This window comes from Mus caroli, unplaced genomic scaffold, assembly GCF_978045245.1.
Source record: "Mus caroli unplaced genomic scaffold, Mus_caroli_1 scaffold_19, whole genome shotgun sequence".
Lineage (NCBI taxonomy): Eukaryota > Metazoa > Chordata > Mammalia > Rodentia > Muridae > Mus > Mus caroli.
Genome location: NW_028227274.1, coordinates 28,664,213 through 28,681,474, shown reverse-complemented (window position 1 = coordinate 28,681,474; position 17,262 = coordinate 28,664,213). Strand labels below are relative to the sequence as shown.

General features: G+C 38.8%; 1 protein-coding gene across 1 annotated transcript in view; it reads left to right on the top strand.

Moving 5' to 3' along the window:
- Positions 1-1,893: 1,893 nt before the first annotated feature.
- Positions 1,894-17,262, top strand: part of Rit2 (Ras like without CAAX 2) — a 351,795-nt gene continuing 336,426 nt past the window's right edge. Inside the window, exon 1 of the mRNA XM_021150801.3 lies at positions 1,894-2,348. Coding sequence (XP_021006460.1) covers positions 2,246-2,348 — 103 coding nt within the window. The 5' untranslated portion in view covers positions 1,894-2,245. The remainder of the gene's footprint in view (positions 2,349-17,262) is intronic.

The window sequence follows — 17,262 nt, the reverse complement described above, 5'->3', positions numbered from 1 at the left end:
GGAAGGTGCTGAATGCGCTTACAAAAACTGATGATAATGTCAATTCCATTTATTGAAACTGAAGGTGATGTCTTTCTAGACATTCTGAAGTTAAAATATAAGCAGAGTTTTCATGGGCACGTCCAGGAGGCCTTTAGATTTCCTCTGTAGCTCAAGGGAAAATGTAGTCTAGTCCCAAGACTGGGGCATTACTACAGAAATGAAGATATCTTGGTCATGAGTGAACTGTAGTGGAAGGAGAACAGAATGAAATTGTGCACTGGGAACAGAATCACTGGGAAAGTCACATGCAGATTCCCAAAAGAAAACAACTGTAAATTAAACTGCATAACATTTAAATATTTTTGTATTTTAAAAAATATATTTTTATTGAGATATAATTACATCATTTTACTCCTTCCTCTTCCTCCCTCTAGCTCTTGCTCCTTTAAAGAGTTTATAAGGAAAACCACAGATGGGAGTAAAATATTGCAGGGAGCATATATATATATATGCTATATGTGCATATATGTTTGTATATACATGTTTCCATATATGTTTGCATATGTATGTTTGTATATGTGTATATATTATATATAATGGCATGAAAGCAGAGAAAAGACTAAGGGAAAGGAGGAGAAGCAGGCAGAGGTTAAAGGCAGGTAATAAAAGCTGTTTTGACTATGCCCAAAACACTTGAACATGTCTCTGAAATAGAACTACGTATAATGTTATGCACCAATAAAATGCACGAAAGAATGGCACATAAAGAACTCTTGTCATTCAATAATAATCAAATCAAAATCTTGACAGATAACTAGAAGACAAAAAGGCTTTAACACGTTCATAAGTCCATGAGAGATATTTCTTCCCAAGTATACATTTATAAGCAGTTGGCTGTCAACAAAATGCGTCAAGACAAAAACCAATTAATTTGACATCATATAGCTATGTGTATCTGGACTGGAAATACAGGTTTTCTCATGTCCTTTTGCTGAAAAATTAGTTGAATTAGTTAGATTGAGCCAGTTTGAGAATAAAGCCACCAAGCTCCTGAGTCTGACCTGTGGCTGTGGCATTCTCCATCTCTTCCCAACCACCAGTACAATGTACAGAACACTTAAGCTGTGCCCATTATTCCACTGCATATCCATGGCATACAGAACCAGTTAAACATGGCTTCTTTATGGATGAGCTTAAAACCTAGAAAGACAAGTCCTTGTTCACCAAACACTTGACTACATCCAACCTTGTTCAATCTTAATAAAAAGTTTGACACACAAAGAACACCATTACCTCTGTGGAAGGATAGGGTCTGACTATGGCAATTAGAGATTGCTGAACCTGTTTTGAGACTCAGATTACAGTGGAAAAGGTTATTAGAATTCAGATGAGGAAGACTTTGGCCTTCTACAGAATAGTCTAGATTTTTCTATCATCTATTATATAACTTAAAAAAAACATATTTATTGTATATCTATTTCATGCTTGCTAGGGCCTTATATTCTGCTTTGTTTTTAATAACTTGGTAAAAATAAGGATGATTTATATTCCTGACATGACAGTGAGCTAATTCAATTATCCCTCTATATTAGGACCCCCACTGCACAATATGCAGGCCACCCCTTCTTAGGTATTATCCCAACAACACTAAAAACTCACCCTTATGTGTCCTGAATTATTCTTTAATTTTGTGCTTGATTTGCATAAAGCAGGTGATCAGAATAGATAGTAAGGATAAAAGCCACAGAAACATTTTGATTAATGGACTCCGATTAAAAGAAAATAATGTCTTTGAAGCTGCAGCAACAGTAGCCAGCTTGTGAGATGGCGTCTGCCCTTAAATCTCACCTCAGTCTGGAATGACGTCAAATGTGTGTGCACCTAAACGCTTCTGCTGCAGCTGGGGGGAGGGGGGTGTCACACAGAAGAGGAAAGACAGCAGAAAAAAACGAGAAAGCAATGGAGAAATAAAATGCAGAGGGAAGGAAAAAACCAGAATGAACAAGCGAGATCAGTGGAGATGTGAAACAGTGAAGGATCAGAGGGAGGGGGAGGTAAAGCCAGATTTTTATTGGAAGCAATTGAAGTGGTTGCTATGAGACCCGCTCCAGCAGAGGACCAGCAGGCAGCCTGTCGCTGATGGTTCTTGTCGTGCACCAAAGCTTTCCTTTGACACAGTTTTAGAGTTGTTTACTATCTGAGCAAGCACCTGACACGGTGACTCTTTTCTTCCTTTTTTTCCTCCTCGGGTCCCCCGAGTAAGATGGAAGTAGAAAACGAAGCCCACTGCTGCCCTGGCAGCTCATCAGGCGGGTCCAGAGAGTACAAGGTGGTAATGCTGGGCGCAGGGGGCGTTGGTAAAAGCGGTAAGTTTCCAAACGCCGGGGGAAGGAGGGATCCATATAGAGGCAGCTGTATAGACCACGGCAGTTAACAGAAGAGCATCTGGCAGGGTGATTAAAAGTAAAGACTTAAGGGGAAGCTCTTGAATCAGGAGAATTCAGAGACCGCAGCCAGGATGTGCAGAACTTTAAGAGGATAATTTGCTCCTTTAATTTTGTGCTGAGTAATATTTGTTCTGGGTTTATACGGTCTTTAAATTAGTGATAAAATCAGACAGCCCTATGTGAGTGAAAATGTTCTACTCTTCTCAAAAATACACAAACGAAAACAGAAATCTATGGATATTTAGATAAAGAGATAGAGACAAACACAGGTACATCCCTCAGTATTTTCAGTGACGTTGTTTGCTTGTGTTTTGGTGAAAAAGGTCCTGCCTTCTATGCCTTTCTGTGTCTGCCATTGCACACATAGGCTTTGGGTACTGAGAAAAGTTGGATTTTGAAAATGGTAGAGGTTTAAAGATTTTTTTTTTTTTTGCTCTGGGTGACAAGCAAAGCCATACTTAGTGGTTAAGCAAATTAAAAGAAGCTGCGAGAAGGGGATTGAGGTATTAATGAGACGAAGGCTTGAAAATTCATGCTGGGATAGCACAGGAGAGCTGCCAATGGCTTGTTTCTACAGAAACGTAAAACACTAGCTATATCAGATACCCAGTGACACTTCAGGCTGAGTGTCTCACAGCTTGGTTATGGATAGGACGCATAGGCTGCTAATAAGCACTCCAAACAAACAAGAAAGATCCCTACCAGGGATGGTGTGTTTATGTGGAGTGAGCCTGGACAAATGTTAGTAAAGGAATTCAATATCTTAGTTCATGGAAATAAGATTCAGAGTCAAGGACAAGCAAGTATCTAACAGGAATGAGATGGGTGAGAGGTGAAGGGAGGAGGAAGACAGCAACTCTCGTGGACAGGAAATTAATAATAGACAGAAACCTCTTCTTCTATCCAAATATGATGTTCCACGAAGGTGGGGGTGGGGTGTCAGGTAGGTCTAAAAGGGATCAGTGGAAAAGTGCTGTGTAACAGGAAGGGAGTCATGCCATCTAGGAAAGAAGTATGGGATGAAAACCTTTAGACTCTATGAATGAGGAATTTAAAACATTTTATTTTCTGTTTAAGAAAGCTATGGCTTAAGAAGGAAAACAAATGATGTGTGTGTAGATTTAGAGATAAATGATAAAATGTTATGATTTTACACACACGTATGAGAGAGAGAGAGAGAGAGAGAGAGAGAGAGAGAGAGAGAGAGAGAGAGAGAGAGAGAGAGAGAGAGAGAGAGGAGAACGTGTTGGAGAGGTTGAAGACCATCAGCGTCAGCGTCTTCTCCTGGCAGAGTGTGAGCTGAGGCAGATGTGGCAAGAGTCTGAGCATCAACATGCCTTTCATGTACTGGCTGATGTTGCCTTGACTCTACAGGACATGAGGGACATGGAAAGAGAGCCACTTCTCAGCCTGTTTCCTGGTCTTAGGTCTGGATCTTGGAGCTGAAGCTGCTGCCAGTAGCAACCTCTAGCAGGCCATTTACTATGTGATTCTGTGACGTGTAATAGTTGTCTTTTGACCTTCCTTCCTGATGATTTTACTGATAATTCATTTTTTTACCATCCCAGTAGCTAGAAAATATCAAATTGTTTTTATCTTTATTTTACATGAAAGAACATTTATCATCAAACACAGGTGCAAAAATTTTCAGTGTAATCTAGGCAGGATGAGGCAGCTGGCCTTTCAAGAAGGTGAGGAGGGATAAAGGGTACCCCTGGAGTTACTCTGCTTAAATGGCATGCTTGGATAATACTTCAGAGACTATTCCACATTTCCACACCAGAAGAGGGTCCTCTGGGATTTATAATGATGGAGTCAAATCTTGCTCTTGAACTAGTTTCTTCTCTGGTTTATTTAGGGCTGTTAGTATGTAAACATTCAACCACAGATCTCATTACTAACCCTTTGCATGTAAAAAATGTGTGCCTTCAAATAATCTAAAATGTCTTTATGTGCCACTTTCCATCTGGCTAAAGATTTCAATCAATAGAGAATTTTCTGGGATTATCTAGTCTTCACCATTTTGTCCTCTGCAAGGATGTTTGGGAGGGACCCCCTCTGCAAAAGGTAAGGAAGTTACATAAAATTGTTATCTACTCTCTGTTCTGAGCACTAGGCCAGAGTCCTCACTGAACCAGGACAAGAAAATCAATATACCATCACAAAATTATTAGATGAACAAAATTTTAGAGAATTTTTATACCTATTGAGAAATTACATTGCATTTTAATCCATGTTTTACTATGGAAACATACTATGATGAGCAAAAACACTTGAAAAGACTTGTGACTTTGCTGAAGCAACTGTTTCTACAAGATTTACCATGTGTACATTTTGTGTGGGAAAATTTCAGACTATAAGCAAACAATCACATTTATTGGGCATCTGCTGTGCACAGATCTTCAGTGGCTACTCCAATGGGAGAGGATGGAAGAAGCAGACCCTTAGGAAGAACCCAAGAGTGGCAACATAGGAGACCTGTATTAGATGCTTATGTTTACTCTCCATGATGGTAATAAGGTGGATCTCCAGCTAATAGACTGAAAGTCATGCAACAACTTTTATCCAGTCAGAATAAGTAAAAAAGACTGCCAAGGCACTTCATCCAACTCTACCACACTATGTTTCTTATATTGAGGAAGAAGAACAAAGACTTCTTTCAGTTGCCATAAAAAAGAAAATGTGGCTGTTTCTTTCTTTTTTTTTAATCTTTAGTATTTTTTTATTACGTATTTTCCTCAATTACATTTCCAATGCTATCCCAAAAGTCCCCCATACCCTCCCCCCCACTTCCCTACACACCCATTCCCATTTTTTTGGCCCTGGTGTTCCCCTGTACTGGGGCATATAAAGTTTGCAAGTCCAATGGGCCTCTCTTTCCAGTGATGGCCGACTAGGCCATCTTTCGATACATATGCAGCTAGAGTCAAGAGCTCTGGGGTACTGGTTAGTTCATAATGTTGTTCCAACAATAGGGTTGCAGATCCCTTTAGCTCCTTGGGTACTTTCTCTAGTTCCTCCATTGGGAGCCCTGTGATCCATCCACTAGCTGACTGTGAGCATCCACTTCTGTGTTTGCTAGGCCCCGGCATAGTCTCACAAGAGACAGCTATATGTGGCTGTTCTAATGCAATATTTTACCTTGAAAGTTATAACAATGAATGTTAACCATCTACACCAAAACTCTAAGTCTGTGCCAATTTGAGTTTTGAATTGATATAATTAGTATATACACAATATTTAATCTGCATAAATATAAAAATGTACGCATATTTGTATAATAAATTATCACATTCTAATATTATCCAATAATAATGTTTTCAAGTGCAGAAAAAATGAACAAATAACATATCAATCATATTTAAATAACAGAATGAGAGTTGAAGAAATTTGTTACTCACAGGGGAGGTAGATAATTTGTATCTAGAACACAACTTCCTCTACACACTGGTATGTTTTTCTATCATTGGCTTTACAGAGGATGAAACAAAGAAAATTGGACCACATGATATGCATAGAAAGTAGGATCTCTGTAGGACGCGGTCTGTAGATTTAATATGCTATGAAGAATGTAGGCAATGCTATCCCATTGTGTCTAAATTTTGTGGAACTAGTGATATTAGATGTTCTTATTACACAGGAAAACGAATAAACGAACATGAACAAAAGGAAACAAACAAGATAAAGTGAGGAGTGCACTGCTTGTCTCAGCAAGGCATGATCAAACTTGCTATTTACACGCCTCACACTGGATGCATGTAACTGAAACACAGTCATGTGCTCCGTGGCGACAGTACCATGAGATTATAATTGAGCTAACCCTTCTGATGTAGCCATTCTAATATCATAGCATAATGCTTTACTCGTGTTTGTGCTGATAGTGGGATTTATAATATAAATAATACTGACATGAATAATTATTTAGAGAACATAAAACAAAATAGTGATAATTAACTACTATGTTACTAGTTCAGATATTTAAAATTTTTCCATTCATTCATTTGTGTGTGTGTGTGTGTAGCATCATAGCATGTGTTTGTTGGTCAGAGAACAGCATGTGGCCATCACTTCTCTTTTCACTGTGTGTCCTGGGGATCCAACTCAGGTCCTCAGGCTTGGCAGCTAGTATCTTTATCTGTCTCACCACCCTTTATTTATATGTTTCTTATCTTATACTTTTGTTATTATTTTAAATAAGTATTCATACATATGCAAATGTGTGTATGATATACTTTTGGCATATATGGGATATATTATGTAAGCTAATGTGTATATACTCATGATATTTGCAGAATGGCAAGTGACACACTTGTTAAATGATATCTTGGTAGTTATACAATACATGGCTGCATATGTATTAGTAACTGCTTTCACAATAATTAATCTAATATTCATGATATGGACACTGCTTATAAAGAAATCAAGTGATACACAAAGAACTACCGGCAATGAAGAAATACTAAGAATAGGAGAAGTAGCTGGGCGTGGTGGCGCACGCCTTTAATCCCAGCACTCGGGAGGCAGAGGCAGGCGGATTTCTGAGTTCGAGGCCAGCCTGGTCTACAAAGTGAGTGCCAGGACAGCCAGGGCTATACAGAGAAACCCTGTCTCGAAAAACCTAAAAAAAAAAAAAAAAAAAAAAAAAAAAAAGAATAGGAGAAGTAGCTTTCTTCTTAGAGGAACACACTAATTGTGTACACACACACACACATACACACACACACACACTCACAGACACACACACACACACACACACACACATACACCACATGTAACATTATACTGGCAATTGTGTGTGTATGTGTATATATATATATATATATACACACACACATATACATACACACACACACACACATATATATATATACATACTCTTGGAGTATATAAGATATATTATGTAACTTTACAGAGTGAACAGGTTGTACTTATAGATTTTGGAATGTATATGTATATATATGCATATAATATATGTTAATATGAATGTAGCAACAATTAATAAAATGGAGACCATGAATTTGAAAGAGATCAAGGAGAGGAATATGAGAGGACTTGGGGGCAGGAAAGAGAAGGGACAAATTTCATAATTATACTCTAAAAAAAGAAAATAATTAAGAATAAAAAAATGAGAAAAAAGTATGTACAGTAAATATGTTGAGCTTATTATTTATAAAAAAGAGCCTATGAAGTGCTTGTGTGTTTATATCTGATGATGTTAGAGCAAATAAGAGCAGAGCAAACCCATGTATGACGTGCATTGTGATTATAACTGAAAGCAAAGAAAGCAGAGCAATTGGATTAGACCAATGAGCTCTGAGGTGTGCACACCTTGGCCTCTGTCTCTCTTGGTTGCCGAGCCATCACATTCTCTTCTAGTTTAGACAAAGAAAAATATCACAGATATAGTGGAAGAGTTTCATAAAACACTGACTTTTATCTTTGTGATTTGAGAATAATATTTCTCTTGACTCTTGGAGTGCTGGGTTGCTGGGATGCTTTCCTTGTGTTTAAAAGTGGCTCACCCAGTGCTGACATCAGCAGATCTTATTGCTCTCTTATTTTCTGAACTATAAAATACCATTCACACAATACTATTTGATGATAAAATAATTCAATCAGGTTTGTATGCCATCTACTGGTTTAGATGAAGTCTTGGGACAAATATTCAGCGATTGGTCCAAGAGTACACAGAAGTAGGAATAAGGACTTGGCATCAATTGAAGTTTCCTAGTAACAACAGTAACATTGTTTCCCTTCTAATTGAACTGGAAGACTAGATAGCATGCAAATGTTGGATGAAACCTATGAGCACTTCTCTGTTAGTTAAGACACATTTTGAAGTTGTCTTGTTGGAACTATGCCTTAATATATATTTCAAATTCAAGTCTGTATGAAACACAACAGGAACCACTGAGAAGGCAGATAATGTATTCATAATATGGATTTTTCACACTGCCCTTGACCTCCTAGGCTACACCCACTTCACAGATGGAAAATGATACATAATACAAAATAACATTAGACCTCTGATACAGGCAGTTCATGTTCAAGGGTGTCTATATCTGGATATAAGAGCTGAGCACATGTCACAACATAGATAGCATTTGTGTATTGCAAGATGTGTAGGACATTTGTGACACTGAGAAGAAACTGTGGAAAGTGATGAGGAATATAATTTAGCAAATAGTATAATATCTGCCAGGGGAAGAAACATTTAGATATTATGATTCATGAAGAGATCTTAGTAAATTAGTGTTTTCTAGGAGTAGTAGGGAAAAATCTATCATATATATATACATATCTATACATATATAGATAGATACACAATCTATATGTATACATATATACATATATATGTATGTATATATAAATATTACATGAACACATATAAACATATATGAATGCACACATATATGTATATTAAAACAAAAGAACTATACTTATGAAAATATTAGAGGATTCAGAAATACTACAACCACTACATCATAAAATGAAAATGTACTTGTAAACCAAGCAAACGTACTCTGCCACGGCCCTTTTCAATTCATCTGCTTTGTAAATTCAGAGTTTAATGTAGTGGATTTTACATTCAGCATGTTATATCTTAGATTCCATAAAAGAAAAGTAAAGGGATTGTTAGAAGGCAGTACACACAAGAATATCAACTCAGTGAGTTCTTATAAACAAGTAGAAATTAGCCTGTGTTTGACATATTAAATAAGGTCACATGATTCATGACCTTAAGGCTCTGTGTTCATTCTTTTATGTGACACTTTGGGTCTTAGCAAGCTAAACAACTGTCACCATCATCATCGTGTGTGATGCCATGGATTCTGCAGAGGCAGAGAAAAGTAAGGGGAAATGAAAAGATTTTAAGACCCCAGGGCCTCTGTCACAACCATACTTGTTTTACCTTAATTGCAATGCAGACCATCAGTTACTGTTGTGCTGCCACAAGAATCAGCCCAAAGGTTCCCATAAAGCTCTGGGGGAAAGAGGAAATTAATATCCGTTCTCCCAAATGATGTCTGGAAACAATTCGGGTGAAATGTATTGGCTGATGCTATTTCCAGACAATATGTACTCTACAGAGATTAACCTTATGAAACAGAGTTAGTACTGGGTGAGACCTTTATTAGACAAGTGACAGGAGATAGATGGGTCTGTATCAGTCCCTAAACCTCTCATGTATTGATGAGTCTTAATATACCAATAATGTGTTGTTGTGATGGCCCATTGCCTGGCATATTCACTAGCCTTCGCATGCTGCTTACTTTGATTTTGGGAGGAAACTATAACAACCTGCATTTTATGCATGAGAAGACTGAGACCTAAAATTAATTCACAATGTGCTCAAAGATACCTAGAGATTAAATGAGAAACCCAGTGCCTGCACATATATTGAAAGGTTCAATTTCATTTCTCAGGGAGAGGTTTAGCAGCTGCATCTTCACAGATTGTCTTTTAGACATTAAGAAAACATGTCCACCGAGATGAAAAGCTCAACATTCTATTCTAACAGCAGGAAATGGAGCCCTCACTCAAATGGAATGGGGAAATGTGTGTGTGGAGTAGACATCAAGGTCAACCATTTGGTTTATGAGGGAGTTCTGGAGCCTTGGATACATAGAGAAAGAGTGATAACTCAGCCTGAGAAAATCAAGTTAACTGAGAAAATGATAATTTACTGGGCAGTTGCAGATTTAATAATACATTGAAAGCATCAGACTAAACTGTGAATTATTGACCTATCTTTGGTAAATCTATATATCTATCTATCTAATCTAATCTACCTATCTAATTATCATCTGCCTACCTACCATCTATTAATTACATAATATATAAATAAGAAAGTGTATTTTATATCTTTAACTTCCTCTTTCTTCATATTTGTGGATCTCTCTCTATATATATATACACACACACACACACATACACACACACACACACACACACATATGTGGAAAGGAAGTTATAGATGGAGATTATTTTCTTTGTTTAATTATTTTAGTAGAACCAGGGAGCATGAAAGTGCTTCAAGACAAGTCAAACGTCCTAAGGTATTATTGAGAGTGAGGTACAACCTTGACCCTACACAGAGGACTGAATTACAATGATGCAGAAAAAGAATTGTAATGTCACATGTACAACGATATCAGCATGTCACCCTGAAAGTACTGGAAATGAGGGTGTTAGAGTCATTCATCAGCTTAGCCAACCATGTGGCTGTGGCCTTTACAACAAAAGTTTTATGGAATCCTCTTTCCAACAGGCCATCTTCTTTTGTTACCCAGCAGGAATTTTGATTCTCTTGGAGACAGCCAAGAGCCACTGACTGGCTGTCATTGTATCACTGTAACTTGCCGAATTTGTAATTGTTGTTGATGCACAGAGAGGAGGCTCACAACTGAATTTGTCTGTTTTTTTTTTTTTTTTCTTATAAAGACATTTTATTGGTTCTGGCTTATAGGTTCAGAGGATTAGTTCATTATCATCAAAGTGGGAGCTTGCAGGTTCCAGGCAGACATGGTGCAGGAGGAGCTAAGAGTTCTTCATCTTCATCTGAAGGCTGTTAGGAGAAAACTGGCTTTCAGGCAGCTACCACAAGGATCTTATAGGTCACACCCACAGTGATACACTTCCTCCATTAAGGCCACACAGACTCCAACAAGGCTACATCTCCAAATAGTGACATTCCCTGAGCCAAGCATTTTCAAACCTCCACGGGGAGCTTAAGGCATTTCTGGTGTCTGGAATCCCCTGTGATCAGAAGCATCATCCAGTGTACTCTCATCAGTCACTACAAGTAAAGCAGCTAAGCAAAGGGCTGAGACAACTGAGAAATACTAGTATGGAAGGTGTGTTGTTTTCATCTGTATAGAAGACACTATGGTTGTGACCTGACCTCAGCTGTCCAGGTTTCACCAGTGTGACCCATGGACCATGTCTATTCTCCTGTAGGCAAGTGTCATTTGGCACTGGTCTTAGTTAGGGTTTTACTGCTGAGAACAGACACCATGACCAAGGCAAGACTTGTAGAAAACAACATTTAAGTGGGGATGGCTTACAGGTTCAGAGAGGTTCAGTCCATTATCATCAAGGTGGGAGCATGGCAGTAACCAGGCAGGCATTGTACAGGCAGAGCTGAGCTGAGAGTTCTATGTCTTCATCCAAAGGCTGGGAACTAGGCTGAGGATCTTATTCCCACACCCACAGTGACACACCTACTCCAACCAGGTCACACCTATTCCAAGGTCACACTTCCAAGTGGTGCCACTCCCTGTTCCATTAATATACAAACCATCACATTCCACTACCTGGCCCCCATAGACTTGTTCAAACACACGAGTCTATGGGTGGTGGGCATACTTAAACATAGCATAATGCAAAATACGTTTAGTCCAACTTATATAGTCTTCATAGTCTATAGCAGTCTCAACAATGTTAAAAGTCCAAAGTTCAAGGTCTCTTCCAAGATTCATCTAATCACTTAACTGTAATCCCCAGAGAAAGACAGGGAACCAGCTGGACAAATTCCAAACTCTGCATCTCCATGGCTCATGTCAAATAGGTCTTCAGATCTCCAAACCTTTTTCATCTTTGTTGACTCCAACAAACTGCATTCTCCTGGGCTTGTTCCACTCCCTGTTAGCAGCTTTCCTCAGCATGTATCCCATGGCTCTGGCATCTTTAACATCTTTGTGTCTCCAAGGCAATTTGAATGTTACAGCTACTTGTTTCACTGTCTGGGATTCCATTTGATCTTTTGGACTCCTCCTAAGGGCTGGCATCACTTCTCCAGCTCTGCCCTCTGTAGCACTCTAAGCTCAGGTTGATCCACTCCACTTCAGCTGTTGTTCTTAGTGATCATCCCATGTTACGGACATCTCCAATGCACTGGGGTGTTCCACTCCAACTAGGCTTCACCAATAGCCTCTCATAGGCTCTCTTCATGGTGCCAAGCCTCAAATCCTTTGCATGACCCCTTCCGTCCTGAGCCATCAATTACAGCTGAGGCTATACCTTCTCCAATGGCCTTCTGTGACCTCTCACAGTGCCAAGCCTCAGCTGTTCTTCATGACACTTTCATGCCTTCAAAACCAGTACCAACCAAATGATTCTTTTTTTTTATATATATATTTTTATTACATATTTTCCTCAATTACATTTCCAATACTATCCCAAAAGTCCCCCATAGCGCCCCCCACTTCCCTACCCACCCATTCCCATTCTTTTGGCCCTGGCATTCCCCTATATTGGGGCATATAAAGTTTGCAAGTCCAATGGGCCTCTCTTTCCATTGATGGCCGACTAGGCCATCTTTCAATACATATGCAGCTAGAGACAAGAGCTCCAGGGTTCTGGTTAGTACATCATGTTGTTCCAACAATAGGGTTGCAGATCCCTTTAGCTCCTTGGGTACTTTCTCTAGCTTCTCCATTGGGAGCCCTGTGATACATCCAATAGCTGACTGTGAACATCCACTCCTGTGTTTGCTAGGCCCCGGCATCGTCTCACAAGAGACAGCTATATTTGGGTCCTTTCAGCAAAATCTTGCTAGTGTATGCAATGGTGTCAGCGTTTAGAAGCTGATTATGGGACGGATCCCTGGATACAGCAGTCTCTAAATGGTCCATCCTTTCATCACAGCTACGAACTTTGTCTCTGTAACTCCTTCCCTGGGTGTTTTGTTCCCAATTCTAAGAAGGTGCACAGTGTCCACACTTTGGTCTTCATTCTTCTTGAGTTTCATGCGTTTAGCAAATTGTATCTTATATCTTGGGTATCCTAAGTTTTGGGCTAATATCCACTTATCAATGAATACATATTGTGTGAGTTCTTTTGTGATTGTGTTACTACACTCAAGATGATGCCCTCCAGGTCCATCCATTTGGCTAGGAATTTCATAAATTCATTCTTTTTAATAGCTGAGTAGTACTCCATTGTGTAAATGTACCATAATTTCTGTATCCATTCCTCTGTTGAGGGACATCTGGGTTCTTTCCAGCTTCTGGCTATTATAAATAGGGCTGCTATGAACATAGTGGAGCATGTGTCCTTTTTACCGGTTGGGACATCTTCTGGATATATGCCCAGGAGAGGTATTGCTGGATCCTCCGGTAGTACTATGTCCAATTTTCTGAGGAACCGCCAGACTGATTTCCAGAGTGGTTGTACAAGCTTGCAATCCCAACAACAATGGAGGAGTGTTCCTCTTTCTCCACATCCTCGCCAGCATCTGCTGTCACCTGAATTTTTGATCTTAGCCATTCTGACTGGTGTGAGGTGGAATCTCAGGGTTGTTTTGATTTGCATTTCCCTGATGATTAAGGATGTTGAACATTTTTTCAGGTGCTTCTCTGCCATTCGGTATTCCTCAGGTGAGAATTCTTTGTTCAGTTCTGAGCCCCATTTTTTAATGGGGTTATTTGACTTTCTGGAGTCCACCTTCTTGAGTTCTTTATATATATTGGATATTAGTCCCTTATCTGATTTAGGATAGGTGAAGATCCTTTCCCAATCTGTTGGTGTTTTTTTTGTCTTATTGATGGTGTCTTTAGCCTTGCAGAAGCTTTGTAGTTTCATGAGGTCCCACTTGTCAATTCTCGATCTTACAGCACAAGCCATTACTGTTCTATTCAGGAATTTTTCCCCTGTGCCCATATCTTCAAGGCTTTTCCCCACTTTCTCCTCTATAAGTTTCAGTGTCCCTGGTTTTATGTAAAGTTCCTTGATCCACTTAGACTTGACCTTAGTACAAGGAGATAGGAATGGATCGATTCGCATTCTTCTACATGTTAACAACCAGTTGTGCCAGCACCATTTGTTGAAAATGCTGTCTTTCTTCCACTGGATGTTTTTAGCTCCCTTGTCGAAGATCAAGTGACCATAGGAGTGTGGGTTCATTTCTGGGTCTTCAATTCTATTCCATTGGTCTATTTGTCTGTCACTATACCAGTACCATGCAGTTTTTATCACAATTGCTCTGTAGTAGAGCTTTAGGTCCGGCATGGTGATTCCACCAGAGGTTCTTTTATCCTTGAGAAGAGTTTTTGCTATCCTAGGTTTTTTGTTATTCCAGATGAATTTGCAGATTGCACTTTCTAATTCGTTGAAGAATTGATTTGGAATTTTGATGGGGATTGCATTGAATCTGTAGATTGCTTTTGGCAAGATAGCCATTTTTACAATGTTGATCCTGCCAATCCATGAGCATAGGAGATCTTTCCATCTTCTGAGATCTTCTAGAATTTCTTTCTTCAGAGACTTGAAGTTTTTATGATACAGATCTTTCACTTCCTTAGTTAGAGTCACGCCAAGATATTTTATATTATTTGTGACTATTGAGAAGGGTGTTGTTTCCCTAATTTCTTTCTCAGCCTGTTTATTCTTTGTGTAGAGAAAGGCCATTGATTTGTTTGAGTTAATTTTATATCCAGCTACTTCACCGAAGCTGTTTATCAGGCTTAGGAGTTCTCTGGTGGAATTTTTAGGGTCACTTATATATACTATCATATCATCTGCAAAAAGTGATATTTTGACTTCATCTTTCCAATTTGTATCCCTTTGATCTCCTTTTGTTGTCGAATTGCTCTGGCTAGGACTTCAAGTACAATGTTGAATAGGTATGGAGAAAGTGGACAGCCTTGTCTAGTCCCTGATTTTAGAGGGATTGCTTCAAGCTTCTCACCATTTACTTTGATGTTGGCTACTGGTTTGCTGTAGATTGCTTTTATCATGTTTAGGTATGGGCCTTGAATTCCTGATCTTTCCAAGACTTTTATCATGAATGGGTGTTGGATCTTGTCAAATGCTTTTTCCGCATCTAACGAGATGACCATGTGGTTTTTGTCTTTGAGTTTGTTTATATACTGGATTACGTTGATGGATTTCCGTATATTGAACCATCCCTGCATCCCTGGGATGAAACCTACTTGGTCAGGATGGATGATTGTTTTGATGTGTTCTTGGATTCGGTTAGCAAGAACTTTATTGAGGATTTTTGCATCACTATTCATAAGGGATATTGGTCTGAAGTTTTCTATCTTTGTTGGGTCTTTTTGTGGTTTAGGTATCAGAGTAATTGTGGCTTCATAGAATGAGCTGGGTATAGTACCTTCTGTTTCTATTTTGTGGAATAGTTTGTGAAGAACTGGGATTAGATCTTCTTTGAAGGTCTGATAGAACTCTGCACTAAACCCATCTGGTCCTGGGCTTTTTTTAGTTGGGAGACTATTAATGACTGCTTCTATTTCTTTGGGGGATATAGGGCTGTTTAGATCATTAACCTGATCTTGATTCAACTTTGGTACCTGGTATCTGTCTAGGAACTTCTCCATTTCATCCAGGTTCTCCAGTTTTGTTGAGTATAGCCTTTGGTAGAAGGATCTGATGGTGTTTTGGATGTCTTCAGGATCTGTTGTTATGTCTCCTTTTTCATTTCTGATTTTGTTAATTAGGATGCTTTCCCTGTGCCCTCTAGTGAGTCTGGCTAAGGGTTTATCTATCTTGTTGATTTTCTCAAAGAACCAGCTCCTTGATTGGTTGATTCTTTGAATAGTTTTTCTTGTTTCCCCTTGGTTGATTTCACCCCTGAGTTTGATTATTTCCTGCCGTCTACTCCTCTTGGGTGAATTTGCTTCCTTTTGTTCTAGTGCTTTTAGGTGTGTTGTCAAGCTGCTAATGTGTGCTCTCTCTAGTTTCCTTTTGGAGGCACTCAGAGCTATGAGTTTTCCTCTTAGAAATGCTTTCATTGCGTCCCATAAGTTTGGGTATGTTGTGGCTTCATTTTCATTGAACTCTAAAAAGTCCTTAATTTCTTTCTTTATTCCTTCCTTGACCAAGGTATCATTGAGAAGAGTGTTGTTCAGTTTCCACGTGAAGGTTGGCTTTCTATTATTTATTTTGTTATTGAAGATCAGCCTCAGGCCATGGTGATCTGATAGGATGCATGGGACAATTTCAATATTTTTATATCTGTTGAGGCCTGCTTTGTGACCAATTATGTGGTAGATTTTGGAGAAGGTACCATGAGGTGCTGAGAAGAAGGTATATCCTTTTGTTTTAGGATAGAATGTTCTGTAGATATCTGCCAGATCCATTTGATTCATAATTTCTCTTAGTTTCACTGTGTCCCTGTTTAGTTTCTGTTTCCATGATCTGTCCATTGGTGAAAGTGGTGTGTTGAAGTCTCCCACTATTATTGTATGAGGTGCAATGTGTGCTTTGAGCTTTACTAAAGTTTCTTTAATGAATGTGGCTGCCTTTGTATTTGGAGCATAGATATTCAGGATTGATAGTTCCTCTTGGAGGATTTTATCTTTGATGAGTATGAAGTGTCCCTCCCTGTCTTTTTTAATGACTTTGGGTTGGAAGTCAATCTTATCAGATATTAGAATGGCTACTCCAGCTTGTTTCTTCATGCCATTTGCTTGGAAAATTGTTTTCCAGCCTTTCATTCTGAGGTAGTGTCTATCCTTTTCTCTGAGATGAGTTTCCTGTAAGCAGCAAAATGTTGGGTCTTGTTTGTGTAGCCAGTTTGTTAGTCTATGTCTTTTTATCGGGGAGTTGAGTCCATTGATATTAAGAGATATTAAGGAAAAGTAATTGTTGTTTCCTGTTATTTTTGTTGTTAAAGTTGGCATTTTGTTCTTGTGGCTGTCTTCTTTTAGGTTTGTTGAGGGATTACCTTCTTGTTGTTTCTAGGGCGTGGTTCCTGTCCTTGTATTGGTTTTTTTCTGTTATTATCCTTTGAAGGGCTGGATTCGTGGAGAGATAATGTGTGAATTTGGTTTTGTCGTGGAATACTTTGGTTTCTCCATCTATGTTAATT